Source organism: Engystomops pustulosus, chromosome 6 (assembly GCF_040894005.1).
Source record: "Engystomops pustulosus chromosome 6, aEngPut4.maternal, whole genome shotgun sequence".
Classification (NCBI taxonomy): Eukaryota; Metazoa; Chordata; class Amphibia; order Anura; family Leptodactylidae; genus Engystomops; species Engystomops pustulosus.
This window is the reverse complement of record NC_092416.1, coordinates 50,069,970-50,088,670: the sequence shown is the minus strand read 5'-3', so window position 1 is coordinate 50,088,670 and position 18,701 is coordinate 50,069,970. Positions and strand designations below refer to the sequence as shown.

General features: G+C 41.6%; 1 protein-coding gene across 3 annotated transcripts; it reads left to right on the top strand.

Annotated features, from left to right (window-relative positions):
* Nucleotides 1-3,663: 3,663 nt before the first annotated feature.
* On the top strand, nt 3,664-18,074 carry UBE2J2 (ubiquitin conjugating enzyme E2 J2). 3 transcript variants are annotated; one of them, XM_072156009.1, is made up of 8 exons: nt 3,664-3,830; nt 5,210-5,350; nt 7,218-7,348; nt 11,658-11,698; nt 13,149-13,251; nt 13,526-13,664; nt 14,699-14,779; nt 16,182-18,074. In XM_072156009.1, exons 3-8 carry the CDS (start codon nt 7,218-7,220, stop codon nt 16,464-16,466), a joined length of 780 nt encoding a protein of 259 aa, XP_072012110.1. In that variant the 5' UTR covers nt 3,664-3,830; nt 5,210-5,350; the 3' UTR covers nt 16,467-18,074. The 3 variants fall into 3 exon arrangements, with proteins under 3 accessions (XP_072012110.1, XP_072012111.1, XP_072012109.1); XM_072156010.1 differs by lacking the exon at nt 5,210-5,350 and having other exon boundaries at nt 3,664-3,921; XM_072156008.1 differs by lacking the exon at nt 5,210-5,350 and having other exon boundaries at nt 3,665-3,830.
* The last annotated feature ends 627 nt before the right edge of the window (nt 18,075-18,701 follow it).

The following is an 18,701-nucleotide window of genomic DNA, read 5'->3' as shown; positions in this document are numbered from 1 at the left end:
AAGGTAGGTGCCGGATTATAAGGGCTTTACGGATTAACCGCCGCCAGTCAGGAGGATGGTGGCCCTTTAAGGCTAAGAGAGCCGGCGCGCCCTAGTGAGCTGGGACGCGTGCGGCCTAGTCGGTAAGTAGGAGCGTTGGAGAGGTGAGTCCGGGCCGGTGGTTGCCGCGCCACATGGAAGGGCACAGGTGTGCCCGCGATCCCTTTGGGTGTGGAAGTGACCGTAGAATTGATTTGGCTCCCACTGACATTTCATTTCAATGTTTTTTTCATTAAAGTTTTATTATTAAAGAGATGGGAGTTCTGGGGGTGGACAGACAGTCCTCGCAAAGTGCAGTATCTGACGTAGGGCAAAGTGTTCAGATTGAGGGACTTCACAGTTCTCTATATCCCATTTAATGTAAAAAACTTTTAGTTGACTTTTTTATTTGTTTAACATATCGTATAAAATGTAAAATCAAAAATGTACAATTTAAGAAAGTTATACATGTATATACGATGGCTGCTATAAACTATTATTATAACACTAAAAGACTTCTTATATTCCGTCACTAAACCATTAATACCCCCCCTTTTTTTCTGCTGGGGGATGGGGTGGGATGGAAAGGAAAGGAGGGGGATAGGGTATAAGGTGGACATTATGGGGCACATTTACTTACCCGGGCCCTGCGCGATCCCTGATCAGGACTGTCAGATGAGGATAAACTCTGCCGCGATTCACGAAGATCGTGTGCCCGTTATCTTGCATGTGTCGCTTCCCCGCTCATGTCCGCCGGAGTTCACCTTCTTCTTCCTGGTGCATGTAAGTGCTTGGCTTGTGAGCCAAATATAAATGTTAAATCCAGCATGTAGTTCGAATCCGTCGGATCGTCTGACGACCCGCCTCTCGATTTGTGTCACGTGAAAGCCGGCGCAATTGCGACACAAAACGATTGCGTGCAACACAATCCTTGGGGCGATCCTCGAAAAGTCGGGAAAACCGACAAAATGCGGCCTCAGGACCCATAGTAAATAAGCCCCTATATGTTTTGTGTCCCCCGCTGTTAACCCCTTAACGCTGAAGCCACTTTTCACCTTCCTGACACGGCCCATTTTTTCAAATCTGCCCTCTGACACTATAAATGGTTATAACTTCGGAACGCTTTAACATATCCAAGTGATTTTAAAATTGTTTTCTCGTGACACTTTGTACTTCATGTTAGTTGAAAAATTTTGGTGGTATGTTTTGCATTTATTTATGAGAAAATCAGATATTTGGTGAAAATTTGGAAAAATTCTCGGTTTTCAAACTTCAAAATATTCTACTTTTTCCACACATAGTCATAACAGCAAAAAAACTTAATAACTAACATTCACCGAATGTCTACTTTATGTGGACATGGTTTTTTATACATACTCTTATTTTTGTAGGATGTTATGGGCCTTTGAACGTTAGGTGCGATTTTTCACATTTTCATAAAAACCCCAAAATCCTGCTATTGAGGGACCTGCTCAGGTTTCAAATCACTTTGAGAGGCCTAAATAAAAGTAAAACCACTTAAATTACCCCATTATAGAAACTACACCCCTCAACGTACATAAAACAACTTTTATGAAGTTTATTAACCCTTTAATTGTTTTACAGGGGTTAAAACAAAATCGGATACAATTTTGAAAGTACATTTTTTTTGGCTAAATTAATGGGGCACATTTACTTACCCGGCCCATTCGCGATCCAGCGGCGCGTTCTCTGCACAGGATTCGGGTCCGGCTGGGATTTAAGATGGTAGTTCCTCCGCCGTCCACCAGGTGGCGCTGCAGCGCCGAAAATAATCTTAACGCCCCGGAATGCACCATCCCATAGAAGGTGAAGGTGAGCGCTCCCCAAGCGACACATTTTCGGCATTTAAATGCGGCGGTTTTTCCGAATACGTCGGGTTTTCGTTCGGCCACGCCCCCCCGATTTCTGTCGCGCGCATGCCGGCCCCGATGCGCCACAATCCGATCGCGTGCGCCAAAAACCCGGGGCAATTCATGTACAAGCGGCGCAAATCGGAAATATTCGGGTAACACGTCGGGAAAACGCGAATCGGGCCCTTAGTAAATGACCCCCAATGTGTTTTTCAAACAATGTACAAATTCTCAGTGGATAAAATACCAAAACACTCAACAAAGTTTGATACCCAATCCCTCCCGCGTATAACAATACCCCATATGTGGTGGTAACCTGCTGTATGGGCACACGCCAGGGCATCAAAGAGAAGCTGCGCCATTCAGAGAAGATTATGCATTGTCACTTTTTATTGGCTATACAATCTTTATTTTTTTGGCAATTCGGACATATAAGGGCTTATTTTTTGCGACATGAGATGCACTTTACAAATACTTCATTTTAGTGGGTCATTAGCTTATTGATGAGATTTTATTAACTCTTGAATGTATGGGTGAAAAGAAAATTGTCAATTTTGGTTTCCTTTCTTTTTGTTTTTTTTTGGGGGTCGTACACCGTACACTAAAAATACTATATTATCTTTATTCTATAGGTCACTACGATTACAGTGATACCTCATTTATATAGCTTTTCATTTATTTTTACAATTTTACTGGAAAAAAAAGGAATAGAGAGGAAATCTCATTTGTTTTTGCATCGCCATCTTTTCGGGGACATAACTTTAATATTTAGGAGCCGGGGCCAGAAGCTTGACGTAATAGTACTGCATTTTGCGGGAACGCACCTCCCGCCATGCAGTACTATTATGTCAAATGTCGGGAAGGGGTTAAAATAACAAGGGGAAAGTGCACATCCAAGTGAATATATATGAAACATGCGGATGAATTGTTAGGATGTTGTATATCCTTTCTAAACTAAAGCTTTGTAGCCGTCTATGGATGTACTTTGTGAAATACTTAGAGGGAACCAGTCACCAGGAGACCCATTTTTAGCACTCCCCCAGTCCCCACAGAGCATAGTACATACACTGCCAAAGTGTTTTTGTATTAAAAATTGGTTTTACAGAAAAAAAGATATGTTATAAAGGAGCAGTTTCCCCCCCACCCTTGGGAAACATGTGACCTTTTCAAATATACGAATAACTCCCAACACTCGGGATTGGCTGTAGAGGAGCAGGGGGCGTCGCTAAGCCAAGTGATGGGTGTTTTCATATATTTGAAAAGGTCACATGGAGTAGCTGTTTCCCAAGGGTGGGGGAACTGCTCCTTTCCAGCCCCTCCCAAAAGGCAACTGCCTAGTCACACATGAAAGGTACAATATAACATATCTTTTTTTCTGTAAAACTAATTTTTAATACAAAAACACTTTGGCAGTGTATGTACTATGCTCTGTGGGGACTGAGGGAGTGCTAAAAATGGGTCTCCTGGTGACAGGTTCCCTTTAATAAAGGATTTGTTAAGGGAAAAAAACATTAATAACAGAAGTCTAAAAGACACGTTAGAATATCCATTCAATGATATTAATGGAGACTTTCTTTGCTACAAAATGGTTGTGGGGCTTTCATATTCAGTCCTATTATCCCTGAGTGACCTCGCACCGGGCGCCATCACGGGTCACATAATAATCCCCACATGAAGAGAAGAGAAGGTTTAGAACCAGGAAGAGGACCGACGTGACGTCATTACACCGTACACCGTGTCCATAGCAACCCAAGCACTAAACACCGGAAACGGAAGTCCCGCCAGACGTAGATGGTGCCCATAGCAACCTGCCTTCCTCGTCTGATCGCGGAAAACCGGAAGCGGAAGTCGCGGTGCCCGGAGCGGCCATATTGGAAGCGGGGGAGGAAATAGACAGGAGGAGAAAGAGAGGAGAGAAGCGCGCTGACCCCGGGCTGAGAGGTGAGGAGACGGCAGGTTGTGGAGCCCCGGAGCAGGGGAGATGGCGGGAGAAGGTCTTATACGGAAGCGGAAGTAGCAGGCTGCCGTGCTGGTGTGTGCCCGGAGGAGGGAGGAGCCAGCCCCTGCTGGTTATGCTCAGCAGCGATGAGTGTACTATGTGCGCTGTGTATGGTGGAGGCCCGGGCTCATGTGTAACACATCTTTAGCATGGCCTGCTCAGTGCTGAGGCCGGGAGAATATCATAGGGGGCACTTTGTTTTCTTATTAGTGGGATATATTTAATAATGTAGTAAAACTTCACCCCCCTGTAATAACCCTTCCCCCAGCTGAGGTTCTGTCCTGCCATTCTCCTCGCCCCTGCCGGCTTCCTTTTTCTTCTTTCTCCCCTCACACCCTCCCTGGATCCATTTTCACCGGTCCACTTTTGCGCCCCATTTTTGACCCCCTGACCCCACGTTTCCTGGTCACATCCTGACACATGGACAAGCCACAGCATCCTGACACAGGGTACAGAGATCACAATCCACCGTGGTAGGATGTTATCACGTATTGCACTGATCACCGGGGGGAAAAACACCATGAAATATTTTGAATAACTTTTTTTTTTTTTTTTTTTTTTTTTGGAAAACCCATAAAGTAACACACAAACACTTCCTCATTAAACACTGAGCAAAACTACTGCTGTGTGTAAACAAGTGCCGAGTGCTAAGGTTATCCCACAATACAGGATAAGTGACCACCGGGACCCCCGGAGTGGAGGTTCCTGTGTGACACATTGATGTACTTCATCTCTGTCTGACTAATCTTTCTTACCAGCGCTGTGTTCACTATGTGAATTTATATCCCCCCCCCCATATGGTAGGTAATAGTAGACATAATCTCCCATAAAGTGTTTATGGGAAGGCTCCTCAGGCATCTGTGACCCTTGGAATTAGCTTGAACTTTTTTTTTTTAGTGCTGAATATCAATATAGTGCATTGCCTCCTGGCTTTTCAATTTACCAATAGGCAATGGTCTCCCTCTTATGTACTGGCCAAGGCCAGCGTGTGACCCCTTCAGCTGTGCTATCTTTCTTCATTTACACAGACTGCTGGTTTCTACTTGTGTCGGTAATGTACTAGGTTGTGTCCAAATGCTCCAAAATCAGTAGTGATATTTTACTTTGCATATAACTACAGACTACAGCTTTTCCTAATATTTCAGGGAAAACAGTACTCTGAGATATCAAGTGCCATAAAACCCCTTGAATCCTTCATGAAGCAGGTCTGAATGTCTATATGTGTCTGGATCTGCAAAATACATCATGCAGCCATGTCCTCAAACTAAGTTCTTGCCAGAAGGGTCATCACTTCTATTGAAGCTAACTCACATTTTCTTAGATGGTAAAGAGAGCTCAGCACTGAAGTCAAGCTCTCCCCACCTCAGAACGTCCCTTCTGCTGGAGTTGACCTCATCCACCAGACTTCTGGAGAGCTGGTTACTGATGTCCCTGGATACAGGACGGTTAATCACAGCAGAAGGTATGTTCTATGGCGGGGGAGAACTTGACTTCAGTTCTAAACGCTCCACCTTAAGTTTATACAACCAATTTATATCTCTCTTCAGAATAGATTTTCTGGATGATGCCTCCACACTGAGCCGTGAGGGTGCATACATCTGGCGTTTGTATTGTTTTTACAAATGCCTGGGGCGGGCTCAGCTGATCCGGTTACAATTGAAATGCATGTAATCTGTAACTAGCACCCAGTGTTTTGCATTCTTTAAATGCAATACACTGGGTGCTGGTTACCCTCAAAGAAACATTATTTGAAAGGTGTTAAGCAGCTTTACAACACACTAAAAGTGGTTTATTGTGGCATTTTCTGCTGATAGGTTCCCTTTAAAGGAAACATGTCACCAGAAATGTCATATTTAGCTGATAACTGGTTTCAATAGCCTATTCTTTGCTGATTTTAATAATGCCTTTCACAGCATTCTAATTATTTCAGTACTTTATGTAACTTTGCCTTTGTGCCTGTGTCTCCTCTTGCATCCTTCCTCTCCTCCACACCATCCCCCTCCCTCCCCTACCTTCTCAATGTACATGACAGGAAGTGGGGAGGGGAGACTGAGTTGGGTGAGTGTGGAGGAGAGGAGATTGAAGCAGGCTGCAGCTGCCCTTCCGGGTACTCGCCACATGCTGCTGGTAGGCAGCCAGGTAGTGTATAAACTACTGAAATAATTCAGAATACAAACTATAGCACAGTAGTGTACAGTTGTATTGTGATTCTCTCTCCCAGTGAAGTGTATGGGACTTGCCATGTAGGGTTCTATAACTGGGCATGCAAGTCAAGCCTGAGTGACTGTTCCACATTGCATCAATGCCTGGTAGTAAATTTGCATATGTGAGAAACATGTACAAACCTTCATTTAATTTCTCCCGGAGCTAGGACTTGTACATATATTTCACTTTCAATCTCATATGGTCACATTAAGTAGCATCTATACATCAGATACAATGTTCAGTTGTCAACTAAATGACAAAGTATCTCGCGACAAGTTCCTTTTCATCATTCTCCGTAGTTTATGTGATGTTGGTATCAGTCTGAGGAGTGGATTTTCTCGGATGTAGCTAAACATAGTACAGTGAAGACGCAAAACTACATACTTCACATTCCTTAATGGGTTTTCTTACAAGCAGCACTTCTTCTGTGTCCCTAGCATTAGAACAAGGGTCTCCTGAGTCTCATGTATGAAGGGGAGGTAGTGTATACATGCAAATAAGGCTCCATTCACTTCCTTGAGCCTGAAGGAGATGGTCAAGTACATATTAGTACAGTACATTGAAGAAGTGGTTGTGCATGAGCTTTACGCTTGTATCCACACTGGAGTATCTGCTTTACTACACTGAGTTTCTCTCCTCCTCCTAAAGTGAACAACTGGTCTTGTGTGACAGGTCCTTTTTTATTTTCTTTTGCTTGAAAAGTTATACAATTTTCTAATATACTTTCTGTATCAATTCTCTGTGGATTTCTAATCTCTGCTTGCTGTCAGTCTATAGAAGCTTCCTTGTTTCTTTCCTGTGGATAGAAATCTGTCCCTGGTCATGTGATGTCACACAGGTGCCTGGCTTGTTACGGTAAGTAGGGCTATTTGATATAAGAATTAGTGCACCTGTGTAACCTCGCATGACAGATTTCTATCCACTTAAAGTAAACATGGAAGCTTCCTATAGAATAACTTTTGATTACAAACGCTAATATTCATTTTCTGAAACCGGAGAACCCCTTTAAGTCTTGTCTTATTATGGTTAAATCCAGTTCACAAATGCAAAAGTTTAGGGTCTAGGCTGCTTAACAAACATCTTGTGTATGGGCTCCATTAATATGTAAACGTATTTTCTTCCAGATGAGCAGCAACAGTAATAAGAGGGCACCAACCACTGCAACACAAAGGTTAAAGCAGGACTATCTAAGGATCAAGAAAGACCCAGTGCCTTACATCTGCGCTGAACCTCTTCCTTCAAATATTTTGGAATGGTGAGTACTTTCTAACATTCATTCAAACACATTGGCCTTATTGATATGCGAGTGTCCTCATCCCCACCGTCTTGCAAAGAAAGGGATCCACTATAGCTAAGGGGCACTACAGATGTCCGAGGACTGGCACAAACTATTGTGAGCTGTCTGTCAGGTTGGGTAGGGGCTGTTCCCTTCTGTTATTTTGGTCTCTGGCAAACATCAGTGGAGTATTCTGCCAAGGTCCACGCCACAGGGTAGTTTCTCCAAGGGCAGAACAATCGGTGCAGCTCTTCAGAAATGAGAAGTGAAAATGTGTCAGTCTTGTACATATTATCCGAGCTGAACATTATTGGCATGCCATTCTATATTGTACTTCAGTAAATAAGAATATTGGTGTACGCACTTTGTATATACACAAGCATAATAGAACAACGCCACAGAAACTAGGTAATAAGCCAGAGATTAGCTGCACTAGATTAAACTGAATGTGATAAGGTTGCAGTGGTCAGAACAGCTTCTTCTGAAAGAACAACAATAACAATACTAACTCATTTTAACAAAAAATATTTGTATAGCTCCAACGTATTCTGTAGCACTTTACAGATCATAGGGTATGTACTCAGACAAAATAAGACACGACAGAGCAATAACATTGTCAGATGGAACAATAGGAACAAATAAATCTTTATCAAGCGCAATCACATTCCACACATCATGTGGTACATAAACAAACAAAATAAGACATATGAAACAATAGGAATGACGGTCTTGCTCGCAAGAGTTTACAGTCTTAGGAAGTCCTGTGTAGGCATAAAAGGGGCTGCACCACTTGTATGAGTACTGTTACCCCTTCAAACACCTGATCCACAAGGTCGCTAAAAGTTTGAAGATAATAATAATAATCTTAATTTATATAGCACCAAATTCCATAGCGCTTTAAAAATTCTTAGGGGACATATACAAATATAATATTACATTACAGAGTACAGACGTATGGAACAATAGGAATGAGGGTCTTGTATACTTCTGCAGTCTTCTATTCCCTGGGTTTGTTTGTTTTGGCATTGTGTAGTGCTACATTTCTTTCAGTGGTCACTGCTGGTACTGCTGCTCACTACTTTTATCAGCCCATATCACCAAAGGTTTCTGAACATGGAACATATAGCGGTAAAATCTTGTAGAAAAAAAAAAATTGGGAGACCTGGGTGATAAATCTCATGGAAAAGTTATGGATAAACTTATAGGTTTCTACCAGTTTTTTCAGATGCTACTGTAACTAATCGCTTGGTGATACCTTCACAACAGGGGGTAAACTTCAGACCCCCTTCTATTAGCCTGTTGTCATGTTTCTTTCTAATACGTGCGGTCAGCTGGATCCTGTCCAGTGCTTGAATGTCACATTTGTATACGTGTTATTAGTTGTACTGTTAGGTGAGTGTTCAGCCTACTAAGGTATACAGGAGTTAACACGTGGAGCAAACAATCCAAAAGGCCATGTGTGCGCAAGGCTTGTTTATTTGAGGTGTGCGATGTGAGCAGCTGTTGGGTGTTTGTTGTCTGTCCGCTAAGGTTACCGTGTCCCTGTGTCTGGTCAGTGTCATGCAGTCATAGAAAATGACACCTCTTTCCTACTTTCATGTCTGTGTGTAATCTAAGTACATGCACCCTACATTTAGAATGCACAAATAGGGGAACATGTGTTATATTTCAATATTGTGTTCCCTGGGGGTCAGTGCTTTTACACCACCATGGATACACGCTCTAGTGCATGTACAGTACATATAGATACAGTGCAAATACAACCAGCTGCCCTATACATTAACACACATCATAATGCACACTTGGCTTCCTCTTGGTTTTAGTACAAACAGTTGTATGAAACAATAAGAATGAGGGTCCTTCTCGCAAGAGATTGCAGTCTATGAGGATGGGGGGGTGACGCAAGATTTATAAGAGCGTGTATAATGGACCAGCCATTCTTTTTAAGGGAACAGTATCAAATAATTTAAACAATGAAAAATGTTGCTGCTTGAACCAGCCATCAGCCGCCATCTAATATACAAAGTCCAAGGTCAATGGTACTGCAGAGAAGCCTGAAGCTTGGTATCTGGTGTTGGCTGGATCACAGATGAGAGGACACAGGATGGATTAGTAAAGAGAGAGTTGAAATCTCATGCAATTAGGCCTACTGCTTCGGGTTTATGTTGACTCCAGAGACCGAGATAGAGAGGTCAGGCTTAAGTCATTTAGTAGAAAACGAAAAGACAAGACGTTCAGTCTTAGATTACGTTTTAAGAAGAGAGAGGGCATGATGTTAGAGACAGCAGAGAGACAGTCACTAGTGTTCTGGATTAAGGCAGGGGTGATGTTGCGTGCAGAAGTATATAGCTGGGTGTCATCAGCATAAAGATGATACTGGAAACCAAATCTGCTGATGGTTTGTCCGATGGGTGCAGCTTAGAGGGAAAAGAGGACCTAGGACTGAGCCCTGAGGAACCTCAACACTGAGAGGAGCAGAGAGATCCAGATTACTTTTTTAAAACCACAAAAACTATATAAGCACTCTGGTCCTATGAGGTAAGTGATTTCCTTTCTATGCCACAGCTACTTCATGGATATATTGGGTCAAGGCTGTACAATGTCTTCGGAATGTGCTACATTAACTTTAAAAAAAGAAAGCATCTTCCATCAAAATCAAGCCTTATAAACCAAAGACACTTAATCATAGATCCAGGCACTGTGACTGTGGTAATCTTCTTATATGTGTTATCTTTGGCCTCCTTCCTTCCAAAATCAATTTTTAAAATGCTCCTAATGAGCCAGAAGGGCTCTGGGGGTGTAAGCAGAGCCTCTCCACAGGTTGTTAAAGGGAACCTGTCATCAGAAATTGGCCTAATAAACCACTGCCAGTATATTGTCAAGCAATTGAACATCTTCTAGATGATGTTTCTTTCATGCCTCAGTGTGGTGGCATCATCCAGAAAATCAACTTTTGAAGTGAGATGTAAGTTAGATGTATAAAGAAGGTGGAGAGTTTAACACTGTAGTCAAGCCCTCCCTGCCTCTGAACACCTCCACATGCACCGGACCTCAGGAAATCAGGTCGGTGATGTCCCTGGCTGCAGGACCATCAACTACAGTTAAGTGAGTGGGAAAGCTTGACGTCAGTGTTAAACTCTCCCCCTCCTTGACTTCATAAAACCAATTTACATCTCACTTCAGAGCTGATTTTCTGGATGATGCCTCCACACCAAACCATGAAAGAAACATCATCTAAAAGCTGCTCATCTGCTTGACAATGTGCTGGTTGTGGTTTATTAGGCCAACTTCTGGTATCAGGTTCCCTTTAAACTGTGCAGGAGCACTTCCCCCTTCCACTGTGTGCAATTAAGCCAGTGATGGGCAACCTTTTGAGCTTGGTGTGTCAAAATTCACCAAAAAACTGAGCATAACTCGGCTGGTGTGTCACCTTGAGAAAAAAAAAACCTAATTTTGTGATATTTAGAGTTTAAATAACAAATACGTATAGTTATTTAACTTACCTGCTTAGTGACTTCTTTGTTAATCTGTCAGTTGGTTTCTTTTGTTGGTCTTGCTGTTATTTAACTTGTGTGGGTTGCCATGAACTAAGATAAGTGAGGAGGAGGGGGAATTCTTCCAGTGATGGCGAACCTGTGGCAGTCCAGCAACAGCTAGTTTTAAGGACATTTGTGTCCTGAGAAGTTCCCCCCCCCTAAAGAGTGTACATCACAGCCCAGCCCGGCAAAACTCAACTCAATAAATTAACTTACCTAACTGGCACAGGCTCCAACGATACCACGAGCCTCCGTTACTCCTCTTCAGGCCGCTTCAGCTCCTGTGTAGATGTTCCCGCGCAGGCATAGCATAGGTTGCGTCTTTGCGAGCTGGGGCTGCTCTGTCTCCACGCTCCACTCTGGCGTCATTGGGCGGCCTCCGCAGAGCAGGACAGGAGCAGCAGCTGCGATCTCTCTGGGATGCAGCCGCTCGCTGCAGACCACATCGTCAACCGACCGCCCGACCGGCCCCAGACAACTGCACTACAGCAATTTTTCTCCAGCAGCCGTGTGTCACTGAAAATGGCTATGTGTGTTAGTGCTGACACGCGTGTCATAGGTTGGCCATCACTGAATTAAGCCATGCTGAGGGAGAGGGAAGTGAAGCCATAGCACAGAGAGACCTTCTGGGTCGTTGGAATAATTTCTAAAGTTGATTGTAGAAGGAAGGAGGCCATTTTCTAAATAGAAAAGCAACTAATATACTACAATGTTCAGGGTTGGAATAACTTAAATTCTTGCATTTCTTCTAGGCATTATGTGGTCCATGGACCTGAGATGACCCCTTATGAAGGTAAATCTGTGCCGATTTTTGTCTTGCCTTTTTTTTTCTGTCTGTTTCTCATTAAGTTATATCTAAATCCTGTTTTCTTTTTTTTTTCCTGAGCCTTATCAAGCCTTTCTATTACGTCATGTCAATAACCCTTCTATTACGTCACGGGTTGGCCGCGGGTGCATGGAGAGGGCTCACGAGTTGCTGCATATTGCAGAAAAGACTTCCAGTAACACCCGCGATCAGTGCTAGCACCGATCGCGGGTGTTAACCCGCACAGCGCCGCCAGCAAAGCTGCCGGTGGCTTAAAAAGATGGCAGCGCATGGGCGTCGGCATTTTGCCAAGGATCGTCGCTGCCTGTGATGTACGAAGACCCGAGGCTGTCTCTTTTTAACCCTTTCATCACAATGTGCTATCAGCACATTGTAATGAATGAGGAAGAAAATCCCCTTATACTTCCATACAGTAGTATGGCAGTATATGGTACGATCAATCGGACAACCTATGGTTAAAGTACCCTAGGGAGTCTGAAAAATAGTAAAAATAAAAAAGTAAAAAAAAATTATACCGAAAAATCAAATCACCCCCTTTTCTTTAGAACTGATATAAATAAACACTGAAAATCACAAACACATTAGGTATCCCTGCATCTGAATGATATGTATGAAAGCATAAGTATGAAAGATACCACCAGAAGATGGCAAAATGTAAAACTTGTGTAGAAATTTTTTTTTTTTTTTTTTAATTTTTGTAAATGTATGAAATTATAAAACCTATACAAATTTGGTATCCCTACAATTGCACCGATCCAAAGAATAAAGTAGACATGTCATTTGTGGCGCACAGTGAAAGCCGTAAATTTCAAGCCCACAAGAAAACTGTGCAAATGAGTTTTTTCACCAGTTTCACTGCATTTTGAATTTTTTTTCCCCGCTTCCCAGTACACGGCATGGAATAATAAATACCATCACTATGAAGTGAAATTTGCTACACAGGAAACAAGCCTCCACACAGGTCTTTCCGTGTAAAAAAAAAAAAAAAAAAAAAAAAAAAAGTTGATTGTGGGCAGTGAAAAATGGAAATGAAAAAACCAAAAAGTTTTATGTACTGCAAAATGGTGATGCTGAAAAACATTTATTCATTGTGCCAAAAATGGCTTCATGTGGCTCCATCAACAAAATATAAAGATTGTTATGTCAAGTCTCCTGTGTGATCCATCTTATTCCATGTAATAAAATAATAGACAGGTTTCTATCACACATTGATCAACAAGGACTTCAGCCGACTTGACTGTATATTGTACTATGGAGAATACAGATAGTGAGGGTAATTGCTGTGCAGAGCCACTTAGCAGCAATGGTTCTATTTCTGAATATTCACATGGATGCGGAGGAGAAAGTAGGAAGCAGGGGAAATCTGTTAATCATATCAGGTGTCTTCCTACTAACTAAAATGTTCTTTTTGTTTCAGGTGGCTACTATCATGGCAAGCTAATATTCCCCAGAGAATTCCCCTTCAAACCTCCTAGTATTTATATGATTACTCCGAATGGACGGTTTAAATGTAACACACGGTAAGATTAGTAAGATTAGACTGCCAGACTGCTTGCCAGTCTTTTTTTTTTTTCTTTTTCTTAACTTTTTTTGGGGGGAGAGGTGGTTTACCCCCTAAACTATGAATAACCTTTCATTATGTGGTTGTCCCACATGGATAAGCTTCTCATTGCCTATCCTACTGAAAGGTCTTCATAGTAGTTGGAGTGGATTATCCCTTTGATGAAATGGTAAAAATGTTCTTGTTTGTTCTGAACAGAATAGTCATTACAGTTCTTGTAAATCCCCTTGTAGACTCTGCCTTTCAATCACAGACTTCCATCCAGATACGTGGAATCCCGCCTGGTCAGTATCCACAATCCTCACAGGGCTCCTCAGCTTCATGGTGGAGAAAGGACCCACACTGGGCAGCATCGAGACCTCAGACTTTACAGTATGTATCACCCGTTATCTGTATTAGTGTTTTTACCTGCCACACAGCTCAGCAGATACTGGACAAGAAACTGTGGATGGAAGTGTAAAAATGGGTTCTGTTGGTTACTCAAGTAAAGGAACCAAGCACCTTGGGCTGAGGTTATGGGCCGTGCAGACTGCGACTCTTTAGGTGTTGTGTGCCGGTCTGGAAAAATGTTTTTGTGCACCAATTTTATTTTGGCTAACTCTGGGTTTGTGACGGACTTTAGGCTGAAAAGGTGTGACTAGGTCGCACATGCAAACACGTTCAGAAAATTGATCCCACAAATATGTACAGGTAGGTCGTCCTTGCATCATATAGAAATACGTTATAGTTTTGGCACTACAGTTAATTAGGCAGATCGGGGTCAGACCCGCTCCATGGGCTGTAATAGAGAAACACGTAGCACGCATCCTTTGTGAATTTAATGATTTCTTTTAATTCATATCATATTGTATACAGCTCCACCATAGAGATCACAGGAAGATCATATAAAATAATAACAGATCCAAATAATTCTTTCAGCGACGTTTCGGTCTGAGTCGACCTTTGTCAAGCATGATCTGTAATTTAAAGGTAGTATTTAGGCGTTTAGGTAGGAGCCAAATTACAGATCATGCTTGACAAAGGTCGACTCAGACCGAAACGTCGCTGAAAGAATTATTTGGATCTGTTATTATTTTATATGATCTTCCTGTGATCTCTATGGTGGAGCTGTATACAATATGATATGAATTAAAAGAAATCGTTAAATTCACAAAGGATGTGTGCTACGTGTTTCTCTATTGTATATTGGGGTTGAGTACCCGACGCAAGCACCATCCCCTATACATAGGAGTGCGGTACCCCTGTTTTCTCGGACTATATCCACTCCATGGGCTGAACACGATTTTGTGCCCCTCTGGCGCATGCGATTCATAAATATGGTGTAAAAAGTTGAAACCAAACAGTTTCATAAACTTTCATTGGACTAAGGAATTTACTTTTTTTCTCTTTTCTTATTCCCCTTTCAGAAACGGCAACTTGCAGCACAAAGTTTAGCATATAACTTAAAGGATAAAGTTTTTTGTGAACTATTTCCTGAAGTAGTAGAGGTAAGGACTGTCCTTATTTCACGATTGTTCAGACTTGAGTCATCACATTGTTCAGTGTTTATTATTGCTTACCATCATATGTAATACAGAGTGGCCTGGAAATCTCTATACAGGCCATCTCTGTGTTACATATAGGATAGGTTCTGTAGATAAAGGAAATCTACCAATGAAAATAAAGCATGATAAATCAGGGACACTTATTCATAGATCCAGGCACTGTGTCTGTGGTAATCTTATTTGTTATCCATGACCTCCCTCCTTTTAAATCAACTTTTAAAAAAATGCTTATGCTAATTATTTTGAAGGGATCTTGGGGGCATTACCGGAGGGTCCTCTGTGCTGTAGCTTCCCCGCTTGCTCACTCGTCATTATCTCCTCCCTCTGCCTGCTGTGGTAGCCAAAAGTGTTCTTGCACACTGTAACCGCCTGTGAAACTGCAACACAGAAGTGTTCTGCTAACAGAAAGCCCCCCTGTCGAATTGGCATAACATTGATTTTAGAAGGAAAAAGTTAATGGTTTATCGTGCTTGGTTTTTCATGGTAGATTTCCTTTAAGCTGAATTTGTATGGAAGTCAGAACAGGTATATGTGGAAAGTATAACAGGAAACTAAAAATTATTGGATTTAAACATTTTGGATTGATGGTGGAACAAGGATTAACAATTGGCTTTATCGCACACCCTGTACAGATTATCATTGCAGCCTGAGACTAAAGTTCAGTAAATCTAAGAAAGTGAGCACACAGCAGAGGTGCAACATAGTCCTACAATGTAGTCACAAAGAATAAGGGCCCAAATGCACTCTGCACACCCAATAAACTTAGATAACTTTTATTAGTTCATAGCCACACAGCAAATAGTAAAATGCATACATGTAATTAAAAAATAAAATAAATACATTGATAGAACCCCTAAGGAAGCCACTGGCTATATGCTTGGGCTAAGTTGTTTCCTCTCATCTCTTGGATTTTGTATATTGCTATATTTAGTGACTTTGTTCCAATTTTTCTATGATACTGAGGGACTGGTAGCCCTTGTTTTGTAATTTATCTGATGTACTTGTCCTGTCTGTATTGGATCCTTGAGATAATATTATGTGAAGGTGAACCTTTTTTTTAATTGCATATATGCATTTGAATGTGTTTGTCTGGCTATGAACTAATAAAAGCTATTTAAGCTTATTGGGTGTGCAGGGTGCAATTGTGTCATAGTTCTTGTTGTTTGTGACTAAAGTTCAGTAAATTACCAGCATGCAGAGGGGTCCGTGCGTGTAACTAGGGATCATCTGTAACTCGGGTGCCGTTAAGTTTGAGTCTGCAGCAGTTCCGTAGGGATAAAAGCTACTTGAATCTACAGCGAATTATTTTGTGGTCCCATTAATTTGTTTATTTTTTTAAAAATAGGAAATAAAGCAGAAACAGCGAGCGCAAGAAGAGTTAAACAACCGACCACAGACTCTTCCTCTCCCTGATGTAGTGCCGGACACAGAAGCTCACATTGGTCAGAACGGCGCAGCACTTTTGAATGGTCATGTCCCCCTGGCAGCAGCCAATCACCCAGGTCTACAACAGCCAAACCGCAATCATGGACTCTTGGGGGGAGCCCTGGCTAATGTCTTTGTCATAGTGGGTTTTGCTGCCTTTGCCTACACAGTCAAGTATGTACTGAGAAGCATAGCTCAGGAATGATGGGCTCGCTGAGAAGGAGGACAAGAATCGGAGACCAAACTAGCGTGAGTCGGAGAGAGCGAACGGAATAGAAGGAGGAGTTGGACTTGCTCGGCGCCACGCTCGGGTTACTACTATTTGTGCTACAAGTTGTGCAAAGTGATATATCGTTGGCTCATGGGTTTAATATTATAATTTTTTTTAGAACATGAGATGAGTGGTTGTGTGTTTTCCATGGCAGCGAACACAATTAGAGAACCTGTACAATTCTGACTACAGTTTCCTGCAAGGTGTTATCTCTTCTACCATCCAATTCATTGCATAGAAAAATGGTGACCTACAACTTCAAGATCTATTTGGGTCGAAGAGGATGACCTCTCACCTTGGTGACGTGTACCTGGCTACAGTCCACTGCTTGCACCTTCCATTTTACAGGTTCTGAAGAATTGTCCGTTTTTTTTGGACAATGTTGATTACCTTGCGGCGTCTAATGTTCACGTCTCTATCGTCACAGTTTTTTTTTTTTTTAAGTTGCTGTATGTTTTAGGAATGACAGTGAGGTGTATTTTATGATGAACTCTCAAATGATTATATCAGTTAATTTATATCCTAATAAAATGGGTAATGACCTTTTATTAGATCACACCTACCACCCTAGAACTGCTCCCTCTGTGAACTCTAGACTTCTTCCGTGAGTGAATAATTTGGCTCATCTGTTAGAACTTCATTACAATCCAGTTATACGTTGTCGTTTTTTTGTTTTTTTTTCTTTAAACCCCAGACCTCTTAGTGAGACATTCTGAAATCTTTTTGTTCATTGATAACGTCTAGTAATATCCACATTTACTATCTAGTTTTAAGATGCTACTTGGCCGAAAACCTGCCACCCACATTAAGTGGAAACAATTGAATTTGGCCAACCTAAAGATACTGTTCTTCTAAAATGTCATTGAATACTTCTAAACCCTTTCTATTGTTAATGGGACTCCTCCCTTCAAACTTTGGCACGTTGTATTGTGTCAATGTGTATGACCAAGAACATTGATGTTGCCATAAGGGAGTATTTAGGAATATCACAATACTGGGTTGTAGCCTAAAGATACTACATAGTTATTTCATGTAGAAAACAAGTAGTTATTACAATATCCATGTCAGGAGAAGTGACTGGTCCTCTTCAAAGTGAACCAATTATTAATTGATGCTATCAGGGGGATGTAAATGGCACAAGATGTCTTCATGATGTATAGGTGAAGTGACCTATTTTATACATAGCCCCTCAGATGTATCAGACGGTTAGAGGCGTTGGGTAGTTGATTTCTAATCAAGTCTTAATGGATTATAAACCTAAAATCTGAAAGCGATCACCACAATTTAATTGTGATGTATTTACATTTTTGTATATTCACTGTGCTAGCAAATGTACTGAGTTTTATAAACTTAATTTCTTCTGCACTCCAATCTCTCCTTGTGGTATAGTTTCTTTTGCATCATTGTGCCAGCAATGTAACATGGGCATTATGCAAATGAAGTGACAAAGGCTTATATGAATACAAGGTGGCACCTCAGTTACCATTTCCACTGTCCATAATCATTTTATATATCTTAGTTAAATAAAATTATGAAAATGTACTGTCTATATATGAATAAGTACCAGAGTTCAGATTCTACCCATGATGTATATGATAGACAAAATGTGCAAACAAATCCAGAAAATCCCACTGTCTGATTTTTAAAGAATTTGTCTGCAAATTATTTTGGAAAATAAGTAGTTGGTCAAAAACAAAACAAGTTCTCAACACTTTGTTTATTACAGAGGTCAAATGGTTAGGCTACATTCACACGGACGTATGAAAACGGCTGTATCCGTACCGTACCGTACCGTTTTTTTACGGATTACATACGGCCACATTCATTTCAATGGACAATATGTCTAACCATTTATATTGCCGTTGTTAACTCCGTTCCGTACCGTACCGTATACTGGCCGTATAAAAATATAGAGCATGTCCTATTTTCTCCCGTATTTCAGTTCCGTATGCCCTAAAAGTCTATGGGGACGTATAAAATACGGGTTACATACGTGCTGCATACGGATGAAAAACGTCACGTATTTACGGCCCGTAAATACGGGACTGGAGAAATCATACGGTCGTGTGAATGTAGCCTTAATGTAAGCCTTCACAAGGTTAGGACACACTGTTGCTGGTATGTTGGCCCATTCCTCCTGCAGCTCTCCTCTCCAGTGCTGTTTTGGGG